Source organism: Triturus cristatus, chromosome 11 (assembly GCF_964204655.1).
Source record: "Triturus cristatus chromosome 11, aTriCri1.1, whole genome shotgun sequence".
Taxonomy (NCBI): Eukaryota; Metazoa; Chordata; class Amphibia; order Caudata; family Salamandridae; genus Triturus; species Triturus cristatus.
In genome coordinates, this window is record NC_140594.1 from 1,104,712,566 (window position 1) to 1,104,740,457 (window position 27,892).

Sequence of the window (27,892 nt, forward strand, 5' to 3'; positions counted from 1 at the left end):
TGACTTTTCTACGCTTTATAAATGTACATACACAAACATAAACATGTCTTTCCTCGGGTCAGCAGATACAACTCCTGGCTATAGTTTGACTAGATAGGTGGCTAGAGTGGCCACGCCTTGGAGATAAAGCCCTCGTCTTGCATTTTGTTAAATCCTGTCCCTGTGGCTCTTTCCTGTTTAACAAAGAATTATGGGAAACTTTTGGGTCAAAGGAATATGGCTTGCTGGGCCTGAGTACAGTATCCCATATAAGCTGGAAGCCTTGAAGGCTGCACATTTTTCATTGCCATTAGCTACAAGGTGGTTGTATAAATTGAGGCCTGTGAACAGTGAGTGCCCTAATAGTCAGTACAGTAGTAGGAAAGACTAGGTGGTCTAAAGAAAAAGAGTCTACCTCAGCATGGTGTGAGTAAGTAAGCATTTGTTAACGCATCATTCGCTGAATGGCATCTTGGCAGTAAATTGCCCCAACACATGTAAGGTCACCCGCAAGTGCTAATTAATAAAAACAAATCGGGTCTAGAAGACCTTATAGAAAGGTTTGTACGGTCACTCGCACGTTTTTGGACTGACGCTGCTGTTTTTCGACTCTAAGAGTGTACTGAGACCTGCAAACCCGACCTCACTGCCAGTTCCCTGACCCCATAACGGGAATGTTACATTGGCTACACCTAATTGGCATAGGCTAACTTGCTGACAAGTCCATGGTATATGGTACCCAGGGCATGTGTGTTAGAGAATCATCCCAGGGATTGCAGCACTGGTTGTGCCACCCTGGGTGTGCCACAGGTAAACCAAGTCCGCCATTGCAGGCCGGACGAGCAGTTTGAAACTGTTATCATCACTTTCTCCTTTAATCCAATGGCAAAGCCAAGCCTCCCCCTGCAATATGTGTAAGGCACCCCTATGGCAGGTCTACCAAGCCCTAAGGTAGGGTGCAGCATATTTCATGGGCAGAACATGTATTTTACATATTCTGGCATTAAAAATGTGAAACTGTCATTTTTACTAAGGAGAGACTTGGTCTCCCCATTGGCGAGTAAAGGGTTACACTCTGACCCCTCAGGTGAGCTAATTCCTGAATGGTGTAACCAAAGTTGATACTCCAACGTATGAAGTAACTTGTTATGTTAAGCCCAACTTGACTCTAAAGTCACAATTAATGGAAGAATTAACAGTGTGCAACGTTTACAAAGCTGACACGTTGTTGCCTTTAATCCCCTGTGCCCTTAACAGTTAGACAAGGAGCTTGAGCCCGAGACAGCTTTCTCTCCTTCCGTGGAGACATGCAGGGCCACAACAGCTGAGAATCCTGCTGGGGCAAGTGGGTAGCCCAGAATCTACTGACTGCCACCGTGCAGCACCAGAGACCAGGTCCCTATGCTCAAAGTTGCACCCGAGTTTGCTTAGCCCAGGAGAGTTTTCGGAGTGCAGCTTAGCCATCCAGGAGCTTAGTTATAGTCCAGGGATTTGGATGTAACCATTATACAAGGTGACTAGTAGTCCAACAGCAACTGGATTTCTAAAAGCACTAAGAGAACTTTAAGGGATGTTGACCCTGTGACCAGGACCACTTCACCCGCTTTGTAACTAAAGAGTAGCTCCAGGAAGACCCCCACTGATCTCGTCGCATCCCCAGCATCCTTGAACATCTTCAGCATCCTTCATCCCTTGCATCAGTACTACTTCCATAGGAATCCATTGCTAAAGGGAACGGCCTGGACACTGCTTCATCTGTGGAGGTAACTGACTCTGAGGACCTTGCTGGTGCTCCTGACTGGCCTACTGACTGGCCTAGCTAATGGTGTTGGCTGCCTAAAGTGACTCTAAGTGACTGCAATACAATTAGCCAAACCTTTTGGTGAAAACGTTTCTAAGGGGCCGATTCCGATCTGGGTCGGAAGGGCTCCTAACGCGATCCGTACGTAAAAAGTACGAGCCATACGCTTGTTTACCGACTGATTCGTACAGCTGTATGAGTGAGCAAGTACGATGCGAGAAACCCAAAATCGCCGACCGACTTGTTTCCGGGTCCGAACCGTATGCCTCGTCCGTAAGCAAACCGTGCCATGCAATGGAGACGAATTCTGACCCAGCCAGTACAATGCACGCGCCAGACAGGCGGATCGAGCCGAAGTTTCCAGCTCGCAAAACATCCGGGAATCTGCCTTAGGGGGTCCGCGTCGGACCCCCCCGTCACCCGCAGCCTTACGACTCGGACACAGGGGGAGACCCAAGGTTCTCCCCAACACAGGCATGTATGGTACGGATGGCACCGACGCGTACCCACTGTAGGGGGCGCCCTTGTGCGAGACGTACCCATTCAGTCAATGGGAGCCCATGTACACGTCGTACGACCGGCTCCTATTGACTTCTATGGGAGGCCGACCGAACCGAGTCCGGCAGCATGCGGCCACATCGTACTCGCTCGGTCGGACTGCAGGAGTCCGCTTCGGTCAGAAAACACTCCGGGTCCGGCTCGGTCGGAGAGCTTTCCGACCCATATCGGAATCGGCCCCTTAGTGTTACATTCGTAGAGTATGCCAATGCTTGTTCGAGGTTGAGTGAAATACTTTGATTTATTATTTCTTGTAAATTCCGTATCCCCAAAATCCTTAGGTAGATCTTTTTTTCATTGTGGTGTCAAAAACTACATACAAATCCATCTTATTTTCATAAATTGGTGCTGGATTTCTTGAGTGTCTTGTCAATTTCTTGTCACTTGTTCCTTTGTGTAAGTCTTGCTGCTCAGAGCCGCAGATACCCAGGATTGAGCTGAAAGTTTGATAAACAAAACCTACTGGTCCTAAAGGGATTGGTAAGTGTATTACATGGTGAGGTCGCACAACCACACCATATAATACACTCATTTCCTCACAGTAGAAGTGGGAGTTCCTTTGAATATTGCGGGTACCAGACTCGAACAAGTCACTCCACTAGCATGGGCCCAGTTAAAAAACACTGTAAAAAGCAATTTAGGCACTAGAAACCAAGTGTCCGACTTTAGAGGTGGATTGAGAATACTGAAGATGTTTCGCTGGAATACCCCAGGGTCCTTGCAAATAAAATGGCCCATTGGCCTGAAAGTGGATCCCTTGAGGCACCAGAAGGCAGTGTGGACCCGGCCGGGCCTCCGAGAATGAGTTAAAATTCCTATTGGGCGTTTAACTCCACTGGTCCCTCTACGGTGCTCAGTACTGGCATTAGACAAATTTACACCTTAAAATGGGTCCCAAATGGCCCACCATTTCTATCCTCAGTCATAAGGGAAAAAAACAAAAAAGGAGGGGCTGGAGTTTGAACAGAAAGGCCTTTATCTTAATGTGTGCACAGCTAGAGATGGCGAGGAGCCCTCTCAATAATTGGTTAACTACTTGCAATTACATAACACTCTTTCTAAATTTTATTTTGTCAAGTTGGGTGTAAATAACATGCATGCTGTGGCAGTTAAAATAAGTGCAAAGGTCACATTTGAGTTTATTACCACAAAACTGCAAACCTGACATTACAAAAATGTATTTTACTTCCTATCAATGTGATGTCACCATACTGCACAAATGTAACTCTTTGCATCTTGGTTTTTGGTTAAATACCATTTGTTAAAACAAGTAAACATGTAAAAATACCTTGTCATAAACTGTATGTACAAAGGTGCTGGGTGTTTTATTCTGTGTATTAATTGTAATTTCAGTGTATTATTTGTAAGAGGGTAGTACAATTTTCCAGACTGTAACATTTGGTATCCAAATTTTAAAGGCTCAATGATGTATCTTCCAGTGCTCTCTAGTGATAGGTGTTTTATATATTTGAGCAGGATCAAGTTATGGTCTGCCTTGAATAATTTAATTGTTGTATTCATCATAACATTTATCATGCCAAATACTCCCCATTTATCCGCCTTCTGATTATTATTTTTTTATTATCTTGGAGATTTTTATTGCCTCAATGTGGCTTTTGTTGGAATTTGAAAGATATTTTTGACAGTCATTTCTATCCATGTCTCCTAAAGCAGATTTCTTTAATGTATGTAAGTTGTCTTCATTGGGCAACTTTGGGCAGACATTAGATTTGATCATGAGACTGCTGTCATGAGTATCTGCATAATCAGTTTCCATACCATGAGTAATAGTTTGAAGATCAAATTTATCTGAGAATGTCATTGATAAGGTCGTCTGTATATCAACCTGATCTCTTATAGTGTAATTGGAGATTTCCAAAGGTGGGGATTTGCCTAAAATCCTTATTTGGTGTAATTTCAATAATTTATTTTAGTTTTAACTGTTTGGCAAATATAAACAAATCAATGTTAAATTAAACAAAGTTAACTTGTTCCAATGAAACATTACTGAAACCGTTATTCAGTATTTTTATTTCATGCATTGCTAAGGAACACTCTAAAAAAAAACTGTGAACTATATTCATCTCTTTGCTTCTTGTCTCTTTGTGATCTTTCTTTCATTATTTCTGTGTTTACCTATCTTCTCCTATTTCTTTTCTTTCCTTCTCTTTTCTTCCACTGATGGTGTTCTCCTCTTTTGATTGATTCCATAATGATTTGTTTCTCTGCATTCCTTTCATACTTTTTTCTTCTAAGTAATCATTTGTTTAAGCACTGTAGCTGTACTGGTATATAGTTCACACACTCTAGTTGCACTGCTACATTCATGGATTGTTGGTTTTACTTGTTGCACTCTTGTTAAGATTAGCAGTGCCAGCTATGTTCTTAGCAAGGGTCTATGCATCCCATCTTGTAGTCAGTCGATCTCCTCTTTGGGAAGACTGGATTTCTTTAGAATGTTCTCTGGAATAGTATAGTTCTGTTCTGCTAGGTTATATAGATTTAGATAATCGTTTTCTTTCTTTAGTTCTGTGATTTCTAATTGAAGTTTCGTAATGTGTACATTAATAGATATTTCTAAACAACATATACTTGAAACCTTCCTCTTTAAAGGTGCAAACTGTAATCTCTGTACCATGCACAGACCTATTTCAAGTATAAGTACATTATGCTACTAATGGAATGTAAAAGATCAGGCATGTCTTTTGGAGGGATAAGGGACAGGCAGTGAACAACTCCTACTGTACCCCTCCTTGTAACAGACACACAGAAACTCCTTTGTGATGGAGGTGAAAGTGCAATGTGGTGAAAAGGCGACTTGTCATTGCTGCCTTAATCTAGTTCTTAATATTACAGATTTTGTAGAGCAGCAAATGTCCATCTCCAATCTCAGCAGACTGGCACATGAGAATTCCTTTGTGTCTCTTCAGAGTCCATGATCTTACTGGGATCTATTGAGCGGTCGCAGCTGGTCTGCTTGCTCCGGGCCCAGCTCAGCACCTACCGGCGCCTGAACTACCTCAGAGAAAAGATCCTGGCGGAGAAGAAGGCCACGCCAGAGAAGAACTCTTCCGATGAGAACCAGAAACCCTCAGATGTTGGGGTTCGCTTCCAGGCAAGCACCCTGTCTTCTACTGTTTAATAAAATCTTGCAGCTTCTAGTCTAGTCTTGTGCACTAAAATATATTATTGATGTTGTTAATGCTTGCGGTTGTTACCTGAATGCTTTAATCCACCACTGACCTTTCATTCTATTTCACTACAAATCCATCTTCTCTCTTCTTCGATCCAGATCTCTACGGATGAGTCCACGTATTCTCCAACACGCGGGGAGTCGCGGAAGCCTCTGAAGCCGGCTCTGAAGAGAATCTCCAGTACTGCCAGTAACATGTTGGAGATCCCTGGAGGTGAAGGCTCTGACCCTCGTGTGGTGGGAGGTGTTCTGTATTTTATTCTTGGTGAACTGGTCTCCGTTACCCATCACAGGGCATGTTTCTGTTTTATACCCAAGGCCTGCGGGTGAACGACATTGGCTGCCGTATTGAAAAAAAAGTAAAGGAAGACCAAAGACCCAATTTCAAGAGTGTGGTTTTTGAGATTTTGACCTCTAGCCTTGTAGTGGCCATATTAGCACTGATAGGTTATTTTGTCTACCAGAGCTCATTTCCAGAAAAGATTAAGAGCCTAATAACGATTTTGGCGCAGTTGTGCCAGCTCCCCGCCGACACAGCTGAGCCAAAGCCGTGCAAGGGCCACCTGCCGTATTACGAGTTGAACTCGTGTACAGCGGACGGTACTTCGCCTTTCCCATGGCAGTGCCTGGAAAACAGGCAACGCAGTGGGAACGGCAATAAAGTTCCAGCACGGCATGGACAGTGACGTCCATTCCGTGCTGGAACTTTGGGGAATACAGACCTGAATTTATCCTTATGGCGAGGGGTACATGGGAGCCCTGTAAGGGGCCCGCTTCGATCCTACACCGCCAGCCTTTTCAGGGCGGGGTTCCCGCCAAGAAATGGCTGGCCGTGGCGGAACTTGTAATATGCTGAGCGGGACTGCGCCAGTCCCGCTCAGCAAGTTACATTTTGGCGCAGCCCCGCCACCACCAGGGAACGACATTTGAAGTCGTAATCGGGGCCTTCGCTTTTTCTCATGCTACATATATGTTTCCAGGTGCCTGCAGTTGGGTCCTGTCTAGGAGTCTTTAATGTGTCTTGCCAGCTGTTCTGGGGAGGCTTGCGTACTCTGAATCGGAGTTGCCTGATCAAGAAGAAATTCTGGTTTCCTGACCGGTTCCCCTTTACTGTCTGGATTGTTTACAAAAAACATTAAAGTCCAGAATATGTGCGGAGACCACTATGACAGCATTTACGTCCAGTTTGAAGGTCCATTATGTGCATCGAGTACAGAGCGCCCTCTGATCTCCTCTGCTGTGCTAGGCACTGGCAGTACATAAGAGAAGCAAGTAAATGATGATTGGATGGGCACTTGTGGTCTTTTCATCACACTCCATGTCGTTGCATCTTCTCATTGCAATTTTTCCAGCCCCATGTATGGCTATTCATCACTTAAGCCACATCTCTAGAAATGAAAACAGTTATTATGTGGTACAATTGATCTCCATCAACTCTATATGCAATAAAAACTTGGCAGAGCACGTAGGTCAATTAAAAAAAAAAAAAAGCCTTGATAAAGTCTAGACAATATTGTGCCACATGTCCAGGTAGGATCCTTTTTACGTCTCGCCCATAGACCGCTTCAGCTCTCTATTGTGGAAAGACTTCTAGTGAATATTACCAATACTAAGAGGGGGCTTTCGGTTAGTCCATTGTTTCTCATTGGCTGTCTTTCTTCTCAATATTATTTGTTTGCTCATGTGCAATGTCTTTCCTTCCCCTGCTTATTTTTCTCCTTACCGTAGAGCATATCTTTTCTTACCAGCCATTTGACTACATGACTAGTATATTTACACTGCTGCCTGTTCATAACCCCTTCGGCCTTTTTATTTTTAGGTGTTGCCTGAGACCGCGTTGTATGGTGGGAAACATTGTTAACTTACAGTGGGCTTAGAAGCCCGCCCTGTGCTTACCATTGGTTGGCTTTATCGCTACTCTTATTTGAATGCTTCTTATTCGTCTGCTTCCATGGGCTTTCATTCCACTTTAATGTTAGTCCCTTCCCAGATTCATTAACCCATTACTTGTATCCATCCACTGCTCACTTTTCGGGCGCTACTTTTTTTGGTGGTGGTTAGGCACTCTACAAAAGTGCATGTGTTTTCAAGCTGTCTCCCTCAGTACTTTATGTTCCTCTTTCTCATCCATATATTTCTCACCCTCCCTCCCACAGTTGCCGTTATTGCTTCCTTCCGGCCTCCCTTTACCTTTCTTGCTTATACACCCTTCTTCGTCGTCGTCCACGTGCTTCCCCATCAGCCACCGGACCAACTTCCAATGTCTGTTCTTCCTCATCCTCGACTGCCCACCCTACGTTGTGTGTTTTTCCATCCCCAACTGCCCACCCGCCATTGCATGTGTGATTCCTCAAGGTTGTCTCTCACTTATACAACTCTCCCCCACCTGGATCCTTCTGTCTCGCTCTCCCTTCCTTCGTGTTGCCTAATCCCCTGCCCACTTCCCACCCAAACCCCCTATTCGTTTTTTTTATTTTTAAAAAAGAGTGCATTAGTACAATATCAAAGAAAATGCATTAGTCTATATCCAAAAAGTGCCTTGGTGCAATTTTTTATTTCCTTATCCATCTCGGATTGGTTCATAAAAAGAACAAAGACTCGCTGCATTTTGTGTTGGCGCATGTCTACAAACTGGTGCGGCGGATGCATTATAGCACTTTTTGGTTTACATTATGTGTACAGCAATGCTACTGTGCTGCATGCCTAAAAATCATTGCCAAAGCCGATAGGTCTGAAAGCTGAGACCTATTGGCTTTGACAATGCTCGTTTTTCCTACTGCCACTCTTCCATTGCTTACTTGTCCAACTCTCCCCTTTCCATTTTTAATCTTTAATTTTTTCCTTCTTAGAGGGCCTGATAGCAAATTCTATTTACCGTTCCCAGAAAGGGGTCTATCATCTTAAAATAGTATTTGAAAAATTAGTTATTGCAGCTTAGCAGTGGCAACAAGTATTATTATTTTCATTTTTTGTTGCTGATGCTCTTCAGTGCCATCAACAAGCATTGGCAAAGCCAAATGTTCAAAATCCCAAAAAATAAAGGATATAAGATCTTGAAGTAATCTTATAGAGAGGTTATAAGGAATCAAAGTTATAAATAGTAAATAAAGGTAAAAATGGGACCCTTTGGAAGTTTGATTATTACTGTTAATCATAAATAAAGTGTCATGGGGAAGGAGAACGGACACACTGCCTCGCTCACTTGTAGTCTCTATGGGATTGAATCCCTGATTCGCGAGAGGAGCGTCAATCTCTGCGTTGGTCGGCCCATGAGGAGTCGAGTACCGATCTCTGCAGTGACTGCATGTTCATCCTGCTCCCTCAGGTAAGAACCACTCTCGGAAGACCTTTTCTGTCCATAAATGGCTTCCACTTCTGTGCAGCTTGTGCAACTCTCACTGGGGCGCGTGTGCCTAGAGCCTTGAGGGGTGTCCATCGCTGTGTCTAAATGGGGTGTAAACAGAGCCACTAGAACTCTGTGGCAGGGGAGGACCAAATTATGTGGCAGTGCAGACTAAATTATGCAGCAAGAAAACGCAAATTATGCGGCATAATGCAGTACATTTTGTTATAGTCTTAGTTCATTATTTGTCGTTTTTATACAGATTAACACTGTGTGGCAAAGGTTTCACCTCATCACTACCAACCAGTATAACACCTCAATACAGCAATAAGCAACAGAAACGTGGCCAGTTACCTTTTGACAAGAACGTCAACTCACTTCTGCGTTTTTAGTAACTTTTGATCAGTTTGAGTTAGAATTTTTTTTTGTTATAATCAGCAGATTATACATCAGATGCTGGATTATGTTGCAAATGCAGTAAATTCAAAATGATGTGGGAAACAGTGGCCTCAAATTTGCATAACTCCAGTGGCCCTGGGTATAGAACCGTAATCTGTGTGAAGACAGGGAAATGGCCTGCCTTCAATGGTAGAGAGGCCCCGAGCTCTCTACTAATCAATGCAGTGCGCCTAGAGTACCTTTGTGAGATCGATGGAGCGAAGCCCCACTCTACTGGAAGCGAAGATTCGCACGTCAATGGGTTCATGGGTGGCCGCCATCTTGCAGAGGGCGCTGTACACTAACCCTTTGTCTCTTTTCATCCCACCCATGATTCAACCGGAACCAGTTCACCTTGTACAAGCATAACCTCCCTTGACTGAAAGTGGCCCTCGAGGACTGCAATACACCCTTTCATTTATCTATTGTTGGTCACACCACGAACTTCCAGACTTCCCCAATTTCCCACAAGTCAATAAGAACCTCAAGATGAACTTCAAGGAGTGTCATAACTACGAATCCCATGTTCATTTTTAGGTCTCGCCTGACCCAGCGCATGCGCTGTCCTGGCGAGACTTTTTGAGAGGGCTCCAAAAAGTGCTACCAGGCCAGCCTAGAGCTACAGTGCATGTGCGTGGGCACGCGCGCCCGGTTACTTTCGCAGCCGCACGGCCGCTTTGATGATTGATCGCAATCACTTTCGCGGCCGCACGGCCGCTTGGCATAGCCAATAGGTCTCGCTTTTGGGACCTTATAAGTATTTAGTTATGCAACTGTTGCATGGCTAAACACTTATAAGGTCCCAAAGGCGAGACCTATTGGCTATGCCAATGCTTGTTATATATTTTGTCAATGCTTCTCCTGCCCAGCTTACCACGCTCTTCCACACCCTTCACGCGCCTGCCAGGAGTTTATGGACTATTTTAACTCCAGGTCCAATTAAGTCCCCTTGAAAACTTTACAATTAGATGAAAGTAAATGTCATTCATCAAAGGAGTGAATGAAAACAGATTTAAGTAGGAAAAAGCTGCACATGCTTTTTGGGAACGACCCCTGCAGTGTGCTTTAGCCGCCCACAGGTGGTGGTCTACATCCTCCTGTAAACCTGGTCCCCATGGTGATGCTAACATCCGTGCTCAATTGTCTGCGCAAACCCCGCCGACACAGACTCGCATAGACAGATGTACATACACCAATAATTTGTAGGCAAAAATAACTGGATATTAGGTACGCTACGCTTTGGCTCCAGTCTCTGTTGGTCACCAGGATCCTAATGTCCGCCTGTGTTACTTCAATTCAACCCATGTCTGTTTTCCAATATCTGATAGAGACCAAAAGCTGCAGACTCCTTACCAGAAACTCTTGCATGAGCAATACACCTGCGCGCATTTGGGAGGCTATGTTCGGCTCCGCGTTCCGTCTTTGGTCACCTGTATAGGTGCCACACAGGCACGCAGACATCAGTTACTTTTCACTTTTTCCACGCCAGAAGTGCAGAGCCATGAAGTGAAATGACTAGTGTCTGTCAAAACTAGGGCCCTGTAGATGGAGCAACCCTAACCCTATAAATGAGTCAGCAGAGCGGGGAGGCATGGGCGGGTCTGTAAGGAATCTGCAGTTAGATATTGTCTCTACCAGGTAATGCGTTACTGAAGGTAAGTAACTTGTTCATCTGATAGACTTCTAGCTGCAGATTCCTTACCTTTGAATAGATAGATAACCAAGCCATACTTTCTGGCTGAGGGCTGCGGACAGATTACAAGACTAGAAAGTCCTACGGGGCCGAACGGGTGAAATGCCCATCCCTGCCGACGAGACAGGCCTGGCAGCAGTGTTTACCAAACATGTGCAGCAAAGCCCACATTGCAGCCTGGCAGAAGTGCAGGACTGGCAGTCCACGAGCAAATGCCGTGGTCGCAGCTTTCCTTCTGGTAGAATGGGACCGCAAGCCCTCAGGAGGCTGCTTCTTTGCAAGAACATAGCAGATCCTAATACAGATATCGACAAAGCACAAAATGGTTTGTTTCTGCCCTGCCCGCCCTTTATTTGCTCCTACATAACCCACACAGAGTTTGCGTCCACCTGGAACTCTTTTGTGCGGTCAAGGTCGAACAACAATGCTCTTTTTGGGCCCAGACGATGGAGACACGCCTCTTCCTTATACAAATGTGAAGGAGTAAAAGACGTGGGCAGTGTCTATTGTCCTGTTAATGATGTGCAATTTGCTCTGTCATTTTTCTTCATGTTTTTTTAAAACGTGCTTGACCTAGTTAGCCCAGTGTTTTTTCTTTCTGGCCTCTCACAGTGTGATCTTTGGTTGATGTCAGGTTAGCATATTTTGTGTTCTCTTCCTTTAATCATGTTCTTTAATTACCCTTTTTCTTGTACCTTCAGATAGGATTACATTGTGTGTATTCTAACTGCCTTCATTTACTTCAGTTTAGTGTTTTATTCTCCTTTTTACCATGCTAATACAAAGTTGTGCGTTCTCATGTTGAGCTTGAGCATTTGCCCCATTACCTCGCCTGCCACTGACTTCTTGTTTTCCTTCTCACCCTCTGCAGAGAACTTGAATCACTCCGGGAGCTCCTTGAAGAGCCTCTTCTGTGCTCAGCCGGTCATCGACCCCGATGAGGTCAGTTCTCATTGTCTTCCTTTGAGCTCCTATTCTCTGCCTTCCCCTCTACCCCCTCTCCTCTCTCTTTTGTTCCTTTGAATTCCTATTCACTCCACAATCCCTGGATGGTGTGAGGTGGAGAAAATGACCAAGGATATGTCATGGCGCAGGTTTCCTTGCGCCAGATGATGGGAAAGAAAAGGCCTCCGTGTGGGCCACAGTTGGAGCGGGCCTGGACCTGTGGGCCAGTTGGAGGTGGGGATGGCAGGTCGCTTTAAGCAGTGGGGAGAAGCAGAAGGAAAACCCACTTAAGTACAACTGAGAATGAGAGAGGGACTGACCAATGGGAAAGCCATCCACTTGTCCAGTGAGCCAGTGCCTTTGAGAGACTACCTGGGGATAGGGTCATTCACTTGCAAGGTGGAGTGTGATGTGACCAATCCTTGCACAGAAGCTCCAGCCCTACAAATTATGTGATTTCCTTCTAGACCAGTCAGTCTCTGCCAGATTTATTGAATGAGGAGACAACACTAATCTGTGGAGATTAAGAAGTTTCAACAGTAAAGTTAACTGAAGCATCAGCAACCACCCTACATCTCATTAAGGCTGTGTGTTGGCCACCAGGTAAGAGCACCCGCGAACCATCTGGTAAGCCTCAAGATGGCTCTGTCTGCCATAATTTCAAAGGCAAAGGCTCTTCCTCACCCTCCATCATCCTACAAGTGATTGAATCAGTCATGACAGACTCCAAGCTCCCCCAATGACCAGAGAGAGCCGCTTGTTTACCACCATGCCAACCACATGCTAGGAGGTACGCCTTGTGCTGCTGTAGGATAACTCCCTGTTGGTGTTTACCAGATGTTAACACAATGCATGATACCGCTCCCTTAGCACACTACTAGTCGACAGAAAAGGAAGAAAACTGTAAAACGAATAAGCATTGGATGGTAGGTAACAGCACATGCACAATGCACATCACTTCATCTTCTTCCACACCGTAAAAAGTGATTCATGGTGGTGAGCCCCTTCTAGTGAGATGTAGCTGATGTGATGCTCGGGTGCCACATGCTTGGCGGCTGGGTACGTGCAGCATCTTCTTCTGTCCTCTTCAACAGGAGACCTTTGGGAACGTAGAATTGGCCACAAATGCCAGGCGATACTTGATTTGATGTCCACTCTCTTCTGACTCATCAAATACTCGTCCTTTTTATGATGCCTCACGGATCCGCCAACCCAGTTCCCTCCCCAACCACCTTAAAATTCTAAAAGGTGTGCCCACCATCTGGTGTGGTAGAGCCAAAGAGGTGCCCAGCAGGAGAATACTTCAACCTGGCTCAAGTCATTGATGTTTGAGACAATTACTGGGTGCAGGCAATGTCTTCATAGTAGAAAGAAAATGGTCCCAGAAGATACAAACTTTGAAAACCTGAACAGGGTCAGCAAAATAACTATCGCAACAAATAAGGCATATCGAAGTGTTATTTAATCACACCTGGATCGAACACATGAATGTGTATGGAAAATCACATTATTCAAAAAAGTGCAGGGTGCCACGGGGAAGGGGAGGGAGTGACGAGTTAGGTAGGGTAGTAGGATAAGTGACATACAAATATTCACAACAGTAATACAAATCAATTGTTGGGCACATTAATATCGTGCCAAATAGTCAGGATGAAATTCATTCATTAACAAGATTGAATGTTTTGCCAAAAAACCATATACAAGTGAAGATACACAGTGCTCATTGCTCAGCCCGGTTTAACGTCACGCGGCGCGTGGCGTTCTCCTTATGAGGGCGTCTCCCCACGGGTCCAGTGCTTTGTCTGAATCGAGCACCGCATTCATGGATGCCGTTTAAAGAGGCCGATTTCCCCGTGATTTATTTCACTCAACGCACCGATCTACGTCACGGCGTGTTATGATGGAGTAATCAATCCCTCCTTTGTGATTCTATTAATATCCGTGCTTGTCACTCCCACCCGTCTCTGGAGCCTTCCTGCCCTTGCGCCTTTGGACGCCAAGCTGACACTGATTAGATGTCCGTTCTCTAACTTGGTGCCTACCCTTCCTGTTTCACCATCCTCTTTGTCCTGAGGAAGACCCCACCCGTAAGGATCAAATCAACCTACCTTGGCAGAGGGGTCGAAACGTCGACATTTAACTATGCCAGTACCTTCAATAGTGCAATGAGCACTGTGTATCTTCACTTGTATATGGTTTTTTGGCAAAACATTCAATCTTGTTAATGAATGAATTTCATCCTGACTATTTGGCACGATATTAATGTGCCCAACAATTGATTTGTATTACTGTTGTGAATATTTGTATGTCACTTATCCTACTACCCTACCTAACTCGTCACTCCCTCCCCTTCCCCGTGGCACCCTGCACTTTTTTGAATAATGTGATTTTCCATACACATTCATGTGTTCGATCCAGGTGTGATTAAATAACACTTCGATATGCCTTATTTGTTGCGATAGTTATTTTGCTGACCCTGTTCAGGTTTTCAAAGTTTGTATGTTCTGGGACCATTTTCTTTCTACTGTTTGATACCCAGGTCCCAGTGACTTTTGGGTTTGCCCTTTGTTTTAACGGGCAATGTCTTCATAGCATTTTATCCTCTTCTTTCCCCAGTTTTGCATAAATGTCCTGTTCTATTGTGGTGGCCCTTCAGATTTAGCAGGAATGATATGTGTGTCCTCTTCTCCAGGCAGTGATAGAAGATTAGCAATTCTCTGTCTTGGACTTGTCACTTTCATGGGTTCCTTCCTGTCTGGTTTGTAACCTGTTCTGTCTTTTTCTTTGGGAATTGATCAAAATGAAGGATGTTGAAAAAGCAGATTCGCCCGAAAAACGCAAGGGCAAACGAGTCCGCATATCCAAGGCGGTAAGTCACAACCCCATCTTCAAGCCTCAACCCCCAAAAATCAATGCAATGGCCATTGAACCCTTCTGATGGACTCCTGCTCTGTGCTGGCCAATCCTTGGAACAGTAGGCTAAAGGCAGAATCCTGGCCACCACCTCATAGAGAAAAACTAGCCCCCTTTGTTAAAAGCTTAGCATTCGCCCACCTCCCCCAAATAAGAATTTCAGAAGGACATACTTAAAAACACATTGTTTGACTGTAAATAAATCAAAGTACAAACTCCCGAAACACATGCTGTGTTATTGCATTGGCCTTTGTCCATGTACATCACTGCCCTTTGCATCATAAGATGGCAAGAAGTCAAGACCCAAATACAATAGAAATTAATACACTTTTTAATATGTCAGTAGGGAGAAAATGGGGGAATTTGCTTTTACGCATTTTTTCTTATTTGTGCAATAGTAGACCATGGATAATGTTTCTTCAATTTTCAAATGTGTAAAATATAATATAATTGAGGCAAAATCCAGTCACTCCGTTGTTTTGTGTGTAATTCTGAAAAGGGTGCAAACGCAGTTTGCTCCATTTTGGGCCCTCAAGTGCTGTGAGAGCAGGCCTCGCCTCTGTATTTGTATTGGAGTATAGTGCAGATGAAAATAAAAATAAAGAAATGGGAGTAAAAGCATTTGTTCCAAAGTATAGTGGAAAATATGGATTTCCTATGATATTCTAAGTACCAGGTAACCTACCCTAAAACACCATCACCCCCACCACGCCCCTGCCTGCCTTCTATTTGGGTCCGACCCACCTCCAAATTTAGATGGCAGCAAGTAAAAAAAAAAAGCTCCCCAAAAACATATTTTTATTTAGGTGTTTTGTAAAGCGCTGTGTGTCAGCTGGGCCACTCCAGAGCAATAAATAGTAAAGGAAAACCTTACTACGGTGGGAAAAAAACAACTGATTTATACTCTGATGAGATATTTTAGTGTGTTTTTGAGATGTAAGATAGTACCTCATGCTTGAGGTGAAATGATACAGGAGACATTCAATAGCATGAGGTCAGACTGTAAAACTCCTGTGAGGATGAGCCAATAAGCCAGGTTCCATGGTATGAATAGAAATGTATTATATTTTAACCAAAAAAAACCACTCCAAATAGCTGGTGGAACCAACATTTCGTGAGAACCAATTTCCCCTCACCCCAGACTCGCTCACTAGAACAAGCATGTGTTTATAGCAGGGGTGCCAGGTCCTTACCAGATTTTCATGATATCCATGTAAGATACATTTGCACACAAGCCATTTAAATAAATCTCATTTATCTAGTCTGTGGTTATCATGATGATATGGCATGGATCTAGCTCACCTGGTGCCAGGTTCAACCCCCTTGGTTTGAGATGTGTAAAAATAAATGAATAACTCATCATTCATGTAGAGTCGGATAGGATCCTCTTTATTCCAGCATGATCCTGTTCGGTCTGGCCACCCTTTACGGACAATAGGATATTAGTCACACCTGGGTACCAAGGGGCTTCCTGGAGATGAATAGGCCATTTAAACCCTGACGACCTTCTCCGAAGGACTGGATCTCCCCAACGTCCGTGTTCCATGAGGATTTCCCAGCACAGTGCGAGTCCGACAGATCTGTTCAATGCCTTGTTCCTAAATCAGAGCCAAAATAATATTTAAGCCACTTGCCTGTAAATTGATTACGATGGCCGCCAAATCCATGCCTGTTTAGTCCACAAGTCAGACAATCCTTTCCAGGTAATCATTCCCAAAATCTTCCTAAGCAAATCTAGCCAATCAAGCATCTGACTTAATTTGCTACGTGTCTTTATGTGAAACAACCAATCACGCGACGCCTGCTGCTAATTGGTCAATCCTGCGGCATGCCAAGGCCAGTGATCCAATGCCAAGTGTTCTTTCGAAGCCATGACCTGCATCATGCCAATTAAGAAATCCACTGGTAATTTCCTACATTTCTCAAACGTCAATCAACCAGTCCCTTCTGCTCCCGCCTTCCATGATCCGCTGCAATCAACCAACAGCTTATAATTGTCAGTGGTGCTCAGTGACCAGCAATTGACCAACTTCCACCTTCCAAGTCACGCACGATTACAATCAGCCAATCAGAATCTGCAAATTTCTGATGATGTCTTTTGATCCAAACCATCATTAACTTGTTTGCTAAATGACCTCTGTCCAAGTCATATATTGCCCACTGTGAGGCCTCTAGCTAGCCAAATTGCTTTCTTGACTGCAGCCAGACAGTGCCCATGTGAACAGAAATGAGGGGCAGAGCAGATTTAATTATAGGGTTATTCCAAACAAGTAGGTAATGTGTTTACTGTTACAGGTAAGTGTTGTGTGATCAGTCGGGGGGTGTATTATGATGTCTTTGGAGGTGACAGATGGGCTTACTGGTAAGTGACATTCAAAATCCGAGTGATTGGGAAGTGAATGAGATGCAGTCACGAAAGGTTGTATGTTGTAGTGCTTTGCTGGCATGTACACTCCATGGAGAGTATTCTTCGGTGGCAGAGAGGCTCTCTGGTATGTGGCGTGCACCCTTCAGCGGTAAATGAGAAGTTCCTGACAGGTGTCATACATGTATTTCCTGGAAAGTGAGGTACAGTGATGGAGATTGTATGGCACGAGGCACCCGGGCAGAGGGATTCCATGATAAAGACTAACACTGTATGTTGAGATCCTGTGGAAATTGAATTGCAATGGTAAATGGCATTCGATGATTGGACTCCTTAATAAGTGGCACACAGTGACGGGTCCCTGCTCCGCGGCCTGTTGTGACAGGTAGCTTCCATGGTTGATGGCATGCAGTAATGGGGATGTCCATCCTGAATGCCATGCATTGATGGATCCCATGGTAAGTGACTGTTGACTTTCCTGATAAGTGATCAGGGAATTTCCTGGCTGGAAGGGCTGCAAGGTAAGTGCCATTCAGTCACTTAGGGTTGGTTTCCAAAAATTGGCATTCCGTGATAGAGCGTTCCTTAATAAATTCAATGTCCGGATGGTGTTCCTTGGTAAGTGCCATGGCCTGATTGCCCGGGAACCCCGGTAAGAAACATGGACTGAGAGGAGGGTTTCTAGGTAAGTTCTTCGTTGAGACAGGAGCGTGTTTGGTGGTACTGCGTGTGCAGTAAAACCTGCTTACTTGTTAAATGGCGTGGAGTGAGCAGGGATTTCCTAGGCACTGGAATGCATGGATGTCTATTCCTTAGTATGTTAGATTACCAGCCTTTGTTTAGTTCATCTCTAGTATTTGGGAAAAAGTGTTGGAGTCAGAACCATTGGCTGTTGTTTGATGACGGTGTTGTATGTGGCTGGCTGGATCTGGAGTCGAAACCATTGACGTGTTGTTTGATGACGGTGTCCTGTGTGGCTGGCTGGATGTGGAGTCGCAACCATTGACATGTTGTTTGATGACGGTGTCCTGTGTGGCTGGCTGGATGTGGAGTCTCAACCATTGACATGTTGTTTGATGACGGTGTCCTGTGTGGCTGGCTGGATGTGGAGTCGGAACCTTTGATGTGTTGTTTGATGACGGTGTCCTGTGTGGCTGACTGGGTGTGCTCTAGGGCTTTAACGTTTAATTCACACAATGGAGTTGAAAAGTTCTCAAGCTGTGTTAGGATCAAGGAGGAGACCCTTTTGACTATTCTCCAGCTACAAGGTGTTATGTGTGTGGGTGTTTAAAGCAATAGCTAGCATGTTCTGTTTGCTTTGTCTGATAAAATGTAGAATGTGGTTGTGTGGCAGCATGTACCTGCACACGTGAGGTTGTGCTGTGGTCTCACTTAGAAGTTCTATTCACTCTGAAAGGAAAGTTTGGGTGAGTAGAGTAAGGGACCTCTGTTGAGACGTCAACTTTCTGCCAACTCTGTGACTTTGGTGCTTTGTTGTGTGACAAGGTCGGTCTAATGAGTTTTGTTGACTTGGACCTGATTTTTTTTTTATCATAACCAACTTTTCAACCACCAGTTGCGCTGGTGGTTGGTAAGTGATACAAGATCTTGGTAGACACAATGTGAACCTTGGAAAAACTTGATGACCTCAAAAGGCCTTGCTAAGCCACACAACTCGAGGGCTGTGCAGACCAAGTAAAATGGCTTCATGAGTTCTGTTTTTGCAGCATGCAGGGTGCGGTAGTTCAGTAAGTGTTGTGCGGGCTGTGTGATTAGTTAAGCACGCAGAGTCCATGATGGCATCTTGGGAAGAAACAGGTTTGTAGGGGAAAATGACCAACAATTTCTGCACCCGCCTTCTTGGAAAAGTGCTGTATTTTGATCGAACTGGCTGTATTTGTGGAGTCTGTTAGGAAATACATGTGCCACCCAGCAACAGAATCCTTGATACTTTGCATACAGCGACAAGAGTTATGGGTAAGGAGCATTATTTGGTAGAAGGTAGAATGGTGAGTGCAGAGTTGTATGAAGGGAAGGATTCCTGGGGGCTAGCATACAGTGACGGCAGCGTGCCACAATACATGCCATGTCATGAGAGTTGCACACTGCCATCCCCAATGCACTTGTCATACATGCACCTACAGCTGCACACTTCCTTCCGGGTTGCTTTTTATCCCATATACACAGCGCATGCTGAGGTGATGTGGTCCTGTTTGGACACACCCACATTGATGCATGCTCCCTAGCATGCTGCACCTGTCCTGGGTGTGCAGAGATACATTCTCCTTGCAGTGTTTCACTTGTTTGACATGCGCATTTCCCGTCTTACCACACCAGCCCTACATATACACAGGCAGGGCCATCTTGGCAGCATTACAGACGCCCCGGTCAAAGCAGTGCACTGGGCCCTGCCTACACAACCGCTCACAGGAATAAAAATGTTTAAGGGCAAATTTGTGTTAAATTCTGGTCTGCATGGGGCCCGTATGCTCGTGGGGCTCCCGGGCAACTGCCCGGCGTGCCCATGCGTAAAGAGGGCACTGTACACAAGTGAATATTGCTTGCCTTGCATAACACACAGAGGTGCATGTTGTGCAGCACCTGTGCTGTGATGCTTAGGAGGCTGGGAAGTCTGCAGCACTGCTGTGGTTATAGCCAGGAGCACCCATGAACCAGCTCATCCCCTGTCGCTCTCTCTCTCTTACAGAAAGAACGCGAGTTTGAAGATGGCATGACCGCCTCGGAGGTGAGTACATTACTAACACTGACTTGCTCCTCCGTTGCATGGCCGAAGGTAGGGAGTGCTCACACTAAGCTCTCACCAGCCAACCAACTTTGTGTGTGGATCACTGAATAAGAAACCAAAAATGTCTGTGGACTCTTGTACCTTGTTTTGTGGAGAGTTCCTGGCCTTTGTACAGTGCATGTGACAGGATGAGGACATCATGGTATGTGGTGTTCCTATTTCTCTGAAGTTTGAGTAAGTAACACCATTTTTGTTAACCACGCCACAGACCACACCGCCTTTTTGGCATGAACCGACCAGGTACAGAAACTCTGACTCAGGCTACCAGGTGGCATTTAATAATTTTCATGATGCGGAGGTAGTCTTAAATTAGAGTTTGGTGGACAGGTGACATACCACTGCAGTACCCCATACCGAGATCACCAGTTCCGTATTACCAAGTAGGCAAAGTAGGCATCGGCCTATAACCCCACTCCTTTTAGGGGCCCCTCAACAACGGATCAAAATAACTTTGATTTGATCTTTAAAGAAAATTACAAACAAGCTTTCTTAAATTGTTTCCAAAAGATAGCAAAAAACGAATCAACTCAAAGAGACTAAAACTTTACATTAAAGACACGGAAGAGAAAATACTGTATTAATGTAATGTACCCATTAACAACTTAAAGTACATAAAGCAGAGACATCAGAGTCACATACGTTTGTCTCTTAAAAGCTCATCTTCTGGCAGCAGACAGTTTGTTTAAAAATCTGGTGCAAAACTACGTATGTGTTAATTATTAAACTTGCTGGTTGGTAAAATTAAAAAGGTATTAGGAGATCATTTGTGAGGGGGGGGGGCTGAAATCTCGTCTGCCTAGGGGTCTCCACAGGGCCGCCACAGTTGTCCATCCTCAACTCTTGAGTGCAAGGTATTTCTTAATTGAGGTTTGTCCTCAACCTCCCAGAGGTGAAGAAGTGGGCTGCAGCGGAGTGGCTTCGAGTGGTATGCAAGATGTCACATAGAAAAGGATGGCTGCTGCCATGTGCTCTATAAATGCAGATAACATAACAAATGTAATAGGGAATCTTTGTTGTGCAGCACATGGTGAGAGCAAGGCAAGATGGCAGTGGCATCATTTTCTACGACCAAAGATGCAGTTAATGGTAATGGGTGCACTTTCCATTTCCTGTTTTGTGATGTGAGATTGCTGCATTATAACTAAGTTATGTGGTCCTTTGGGAGATTGTGAAGCATGATTTCAAGGTGCACGCCTTGTGTCCAGCTTTTGATGGGTTACGAAACGTGCTAATCCATAGTGGCTCGTTATTTATAGGAATCGTGCAGCGGGTACACATGCACTGTCCACTCACAAGTACACACACTCACCCACCATACAACAAGCCCACTCACTCATGCCCATCCATCCACAAGTGTGCACATATACTCACCGTCACCCATAAACAGGCACCAACACCCATTCATTCACAAGCGTGCACACTTACTCACACCCACCATTCGCGTGCATTCACATGCACATACTTGCAGACACCCATTCACATGTGCACAAATACGCGTACATTCATACATATGTACATGCACCCAAACATTCAAGAATCACCTACAAGGCTGCTGCAGTAACAATAGGACCCGGTGTGGCGGAGGGAGAAGCATGAAGGCATGGAAGGAGCTGGAGGCTTCAGTGAGGGAAGTGAAAAACAGAAGGTCATGCCGCCTTCCCTCTTTTGCTAACCTTTCATGAGTCAGAAAATGAAAGGAGGACCTTCCCTAACTCATCACAGAGTAGAGTGGGGTCACTGAGACTTGCTGACCCCACTGTATGACAAGTGCTGTTGAAAGTTATCACTTAGCATTATAGGGCTTAAAACCTGAAACTCAGAGAACTGACTATTGGGGGGGGCTCTTGCTCATGATAAGTGAGAGGACCTCACCGGGCGTTGCTCGGTTGATAAGGTCACTGCCCTCAGGGCTGTGATACCTTCAGCCTGGCAAACCTTGGCACAGGCTGCCAGGTACCTGCACATGTAAAACTCCATGCTAGCTAACCCTGACATTGTGAGTGCCTGCCAGGCTGACCTCTGCTTAGCCTGATGCACACTTTCCATACTTTGCAAAATGGAGGAGGGCAGAACTCCAGTGCCCAGAATGGTGGGCCGCCACTGGTGCTAATATTAAGGTTTAGATGATGGAGACTGGTGAGGTGGCTAACAGGAGGTTTGTCATCAGCTTTTGAATGGTACAGTACCTGATCTAATGGCGTTCTATGTAGTTTATGTAACACTGCGTGTTGCTGTTACTGTCACAATCAAACAAAACCAATAAAAGATATTTAAACAAAAATGAATGGTCCAGTACCTGGAACAGATCATTAAACCATTAACAATGGCAGTATTTGCCACCCATAACTGTAAGTGGCTCTGCAGCCATTGCTGACTTAATGCAGCCAACAATGTGTCTTGCATGCTCAGACACTCACCCGTGCACTCATGCATTCATTTATCTAAAACTTATCTCACACACGCATTCACTCACTCACCCATCCAAAATAAAACTCACACAAACTCAACAAGCATATGCAAGATAAATTAAAAGAACACATTCAGAAAAAAACTGATCCCTAAATGTGGTAAGTATTTGCTTGCACGAAAATAGTGAAGTAAAAAATTCAATACAGCAATAGACGGCCATCTTGGAATGGTAGTGTGCAAGTGTACACTCAGTGTAATAACTTATTGCCTTTCATATTTTTTTTTTGCTGTAACGTTTCAGAAAAACAGATCGTACCTAGGGCAGCTGACATAAGATTTCCATAAGTACTGATCAGGCCAGCCGCCTTTATTGTTAGCTAATAACCAACTCAAGCCTGCTAGTTTTAGCATAAGCTGTCCCGCAACGCATTCATCATTCAAACATTCATAAAATTACATAGATGTACACAATTATAATTGGCAAAACAACTCGACCAGAAAGGTATCAGATCGCTTTATATGAGCACCAGTTGCGTTACAGACCCACCCATTCTTTTTGTTAGGCAAGGTAGATTAAGTGATTTGCCCAGAATCACAGGATGTTGAGCGTCCCTGCCGAGACTCGAACCCGGTTCCCCAGCTTTAAGGTCGACCACTCTAGCCGTTAGGCCACATGGTTTTTTCGGGCCAGTAAGCTACACTCAAGAGCACTGAACATTTGTTAATCAAACCCGTTTACCCTCCAGGATGTTCATTTACTGCCGCTTGCTCCGAAGCCAATAGATAAACATATAGATAATGAATTTACGTCCTTTAGGTCTGGGGTATAGACAGATGTAGCTGTTTGTTGGCCAGACCTGTTATCTCAGATACATAACATACCATAGAGTGGGCTTAAAGCCCCTTGCCCAGGACTGTGAGGCTGTGTCATCAGTCTCTGTTGTCTGCTCCGGTTCTATGGCTTTCCCTCCTGACCCTGTCTTTGTCCCACCCAGAAGTAGTTTGGTCCTACAGAATCTTGATTGGATGAGTTGTTATCCTTTCACTGCATACAAGAGAGAATTGTTATTGTTTTTTCATTTTAAATTCACCACTCCATGGGAGGCCATGGTTTTTACCGCCTCCTCCTCCTTTTTTCCACGTACTCCTTTCATCCAGCACTGCCCCCCCCATTCCCTGTTGCTCCACACTCTTTGCTCCTCAGCTCTTTCCTGTGATTTTATTTGCACTTTTTCTCACTTGTGTGCTCCTTTTATTTCACTAGCTCTCTCCCCTCCCACTCTTCTGTATTCCCAGCTTCACTTTCTGTCACACTCTCATCATTTATTTTAACTTCTTTTTATTATTTATATTTTTATGGGGGCCAACAGCTGAAAGTGGCTCACTTCCTTTTTTGTGCATACACGGCACACACTTTTCTTCTTTTATTTATGTTATAACATTAAATAAAAATGGCATGCATAGCCAGGCGTTCATGGCTTTTTAATTCCTGGCCCTGAGACGCTGGGCCCTTTTACATGTTACAGGGGCCACAGGATGTAGAAATTATGCAATATGGTCATCTGTGGTCATCTGTGGTGGTCCTGGTTTCCTGCTCTGGGGCTGGACGAGGAACTATTTCTGCGGATTATCTTACCCTGCGGCTGGCACACTTCGATGTTGGTTAGAAGTAGTGTGTGCGAAATTCATGCAATTTGCTTTCGCATAATTGCTCAATTTCAGCAAAATGACACGTAATTATGCAAAATGCACATCTGTCATTTTGAGCTATATGTTAGCGTGAAATGCGTCCTCATCAATTTGCTGGCACAAAAACAAATGTTCAGAGTTTGTGCTAAAAAAAAAAATAAAAAAAGTGCAAATGCACTGCAAACTAGAGCCGCTCACATCCGTTGTTCCCATGCGTTTGTTGTAAATGTTTCTTGCAAATGATACATTTAAGGTAAATTGTTACTGCATGTTGCTTAATTATGCGAAGTGGCATAAAGGCAAGATCTCCAGTAACAAGCATAGCATGAAATTCCCGAAATTCTGCAAATTACACCAGCATCATTTAAATTTACCGCAGGCGCAGTCATAAATTGAAGCCGCACTTCTAAGCTCTCTGGGGGAGCCTTGTACTGCCCCTTACCTTGCCTGCCCAGGTCAGAGGGCAGAGTGCACGTTTCTTGCCTCTGCTGCAGACTGCACAGTGTCTCCTTCTCTGTTTTCTGGGTCTTTATTTTCCTTCCCAGGTCAGAGGGCAGAGTGCAAGTTTCTTGCCTCTGCTGCAGACTGCACAGTGTCTCCTTCTCTGTTTTCTGGGTCTTTATTTTCCTTCCCAGGTCAGAGGGCAGAGTGCACGTTTCTTGCCTCTGCTGCAGACTGCACAGTGTCTCCTTCTCTGTTTTCTGGGTCTTTATTTTCCTTCCCAGGTCAGAGGGCAGAGCGCACGTTTCTTACCTCCGCTGCAGACTGCACAGTGTCTCCTTCTCTGTTTTCTGGGTCTTTATTTTCCTTCCCAGGTCAGAGGGCAGAGCGCACGTTTCTTACCTCCGCTGCAGACTGCACAGTGTCTCCTTCTCTGTTTTCTGGGTCTTTATTTTCCTTCCCAGGTCAGAGGGCAGAGCGCACGTTTCTTGCCTCCGCTGCAGACTGCACAGTGTCTACTTCTCTGTTTTCTGGGTCTTTATTTTCCTTCCCAGGTCAGAGGGCAGAGTGCAAGTTTCTTGCCTCTGCTGCAGACTGCACAGTGTCTCCTTCTCTGTTTTCTAGGTCTTTATTTTCCTTCCCAGGTCAGAGGGCAGAGTGCACGTTTCTTGCCTCTGCTGCAGACTGCACAGTGTCTCCTTCTCTGTTTTCTGGGTCTTTATTTTCCTTCCCAGGTCAGAGGGCAGAGTGCACGTTTCTTGCCTCTGCTGCAGACTGCACAGTGTCTCCTTCTCTGTTTTCTGGGTCTTTATTTTCCTTCCCAGGTCAGAGGGCAGAGTGCAAGTTTCTTGCCTCTGCTGCAGACTGCACAGTGTCTCCTTCTCTGTTTTCTGGGTCTTTATTTTCCTTCCCAGGTCAGAGGGCAGAGTGCACGTTTCTTGCCTCTGCTGCAGACTGCAGAGTGTCTCCTTCTCTGTTTTCTGGGTCTTTATTTTCCTTCCCAGGTCAGAGGGCAGAGCGCACGTTTCTTACCTCCGCTGCAGACTGCACAGTGTCTCCTTCTCTGTTTTCTGGGTCTTTATTTTCCTTCCCAGGTCAGAGGGCAGAGCGCACGTTTCTTGCCTCTGCTGCAGACTGCACAGTGTCTACTTCTCTGTTTTCTGGGTCTTTATTTTCCTTCCCAGGTCGGAGGGCAGAGTGCACGTTTCTTGCCTCTGCTGCAGACTGCACAGTGTCTCCTTCTCTGTTTTCTGGGTCTTTATTTTCCTTCCCAGGTCAGAGGGCAGAGCGCACGTTTCTTACCTCCGCTGCAGACTGCACAGTGTCTCCTTCTCTGTTTTCTGGGTCTTTATTTTCCTTCCCAGGTCAGAGGGCAGAGCGCACGTTTCTTGCCTCCGCTGCAGACTGCACAGTGTCTACTTCTCTGTTTTCTGGGTCTTTATTTTCCTTCCCAGGTCAGAGGGCAGAGCGCACGTTTCTTGCCTCTGCTGCAGACTGCACAGTGTCTCCTTCTCTGTTTTCTGGGTCTTTATTTTCCTTCCCAGGTCAGAGGGCAGAGCGCACGTTTCTTGCCTCTGCTGCAGACAGCACAGTGTCTACTGCTCTGTTTTCTGGGTCTTTATTTTCCTTCCCAGGTCAGAGGGCAGAGCGCACGTTTCTTGCCTCCGCTGCAGACTGCACAGTGTCTCCTTCTCTGTTTTCTGGGTCTTTATTTTCCTTCCCAGGTCAGAGGGTAGAGTGCACGTTTCTTGCCTCTGCTGCAGACTGCACAGTGTCTCCTTCTCTGTTTTCTGGGTCTTTATTTTCCTTCCCAGGTCAGAGGGCAGAGTGCACGTTTCTTGCCTCTGCTGCAGACTGCACAGTGTCTACTGCTCTGTTTTCTGGGTCTTTATTTTCCTTCCCAGGTCAGAGGGCAGAGCGCACGTTTCTTGCCTCCGCTGCAGACTGCACAGTGTCTCCTTCTCTGTTTTCTGGGTCTTTATTTTCCTGCCCAGGTCAGAGGGCAGAGCGCACGTTTCTTGCCTCTGCTGCAGACTGCACAGTGTCTCCTTCTCTGTTTTCTGGGTCTTTATTTTCCTTCCCAGGTCAGAGGGCAGAGTGCACGTTTCTTGCCTCTGCTGCAGACTGCACAGTGTCTACTGCTCTGTTTTCTGGGTCTTTATTTTCCTTCCCAGGTCAGAGGGCAGAGCGCACGTTTCTTGCCTCTGCTGCAGACTGCACAGTGTCTACTTCTCTGTTTTCTGGGTCTTTATTTTCCTTCCCAGGTCGGAGGGCAGAGTGCACGTTTCTTGCCTCTGCTGCAGACTGCACAGTGTCTCCTTCTCTGTTTTCTGGGTCTTTATTTTCCTTCCCAGGTCAGAGGGCAGAGCGCACGTTTCTTGCCTCTGCTGCAGACTGCACAGTGTCTACTTCTCTGTTTTCTGGGTCTTTATTTTCCTTCCCAGGTCAGAGGGCAGAGCGCACGTTTCTTGCCTCTGCTGCAGACTGCACAGTGTCTCCTTCTCTGTTTTCTGGGTCTTTATTTTCCTTCCCAGGTCGGAGGGCAGAGTGCACGTTTGTTGCCTCTGCTGCAGACTGCACAGTGTCTCCTTCTCTGTTTTCTGGGTCTTTATTTTCCTTCCCAGGTCAGAGGGCAGAGCGCACGTTTCTTGCCTCTGCTGCAGACTGCACAGTGTCTACTTCTCTGTTTTCTGGGTCTTTATTTTCCTTCCCAGGTCAGAGGGCAGAGCGCACGTTTCTTGCCTCTGCTGCAGACTGCACAGTGTCTCCTTCTCTGTTTTCTGGGTCTTTATTTTCCTTCCCAGGTCAGAGGGCAGAGCGCACGTTTCTTGCCTCTGCTGCAGACTGCACAGTGTCTCCTTCTCTGTTTTCTGGGTCTTTATTTTCCTTCCCAGGTCAGAGGGCAGAGTGCACGTTTCTTGCCTCTGCTGCAGACTGCACAGTGTCTCCTTCTCTGTTTTCTGGGTCTTTATTTTCCTTCCCAGGTCAGAGGGCAGAGCGCACGTTTCTTGCCTCTGCTGCAGACTGCACAGTGTCTACTTCTCTGTTTTCTGGGTCTTTATTTTCCTTCCCAGGTCGGAGGGCAGAGCGCACGTTTCTTGCCTCTGCTGCAGACTGCACAGTGTCTCCTTCTCTGTTTTCTGGGTCTTTATTTTCCTTCCCAGGTCGGAGGGCAGAGCGCACGTTTCTTGCCTCTGCTGCAGACTGCACAGTGTCTCCTTCTCTGTTTTCTGGGTCTTTATTTTCCTTCCCAGGTCAGAGGGCAGAGCGCACGTTTCTTGCCTCTGCTGCAGACTGCACAGTGTCTCCTTCTCTGTTT

General features: G+C 45.4%; 1 protein-coding gene across 2 annotated transcripts in view; it reads left to right on the forward strand.

Moving 5' to 3' along the window:
* Positions 1–27,892, forward strand: part of CLCN2 (chloride voltage-gated channel 2) — a 580,205-nt gene that overhangs the window by 489,531 nt on the left and 62,782 nt on the right. Inside the window, exons 17-21 of one of the 2 annotated variants that reach the window (XM_085635528.1) lie at positions 5,269–5,453; positions 5,631–5,745; positions 11,877–11,947; positions 14,757–14,819; positions 19,936–19,974. In XM_085635528.1, coding sequence (XP_085491654.1) covers positions 5,269–5,453; positions 5,631–5,745; positions 11,877–11,947; positions 14,757–14,819; positions 19,936–19,974 — 473 coding nt within the window. The remainder of the gene's footprint in view (positions 1–5,268; positions 5,454–5,630; positions 5,746–11,876; positions 11,948–14,756; positions 14,820–19,935; positions 19,975–27,892) is intronic. The other variant, XM_085635529.1, reaches the window with a different exon arrangement.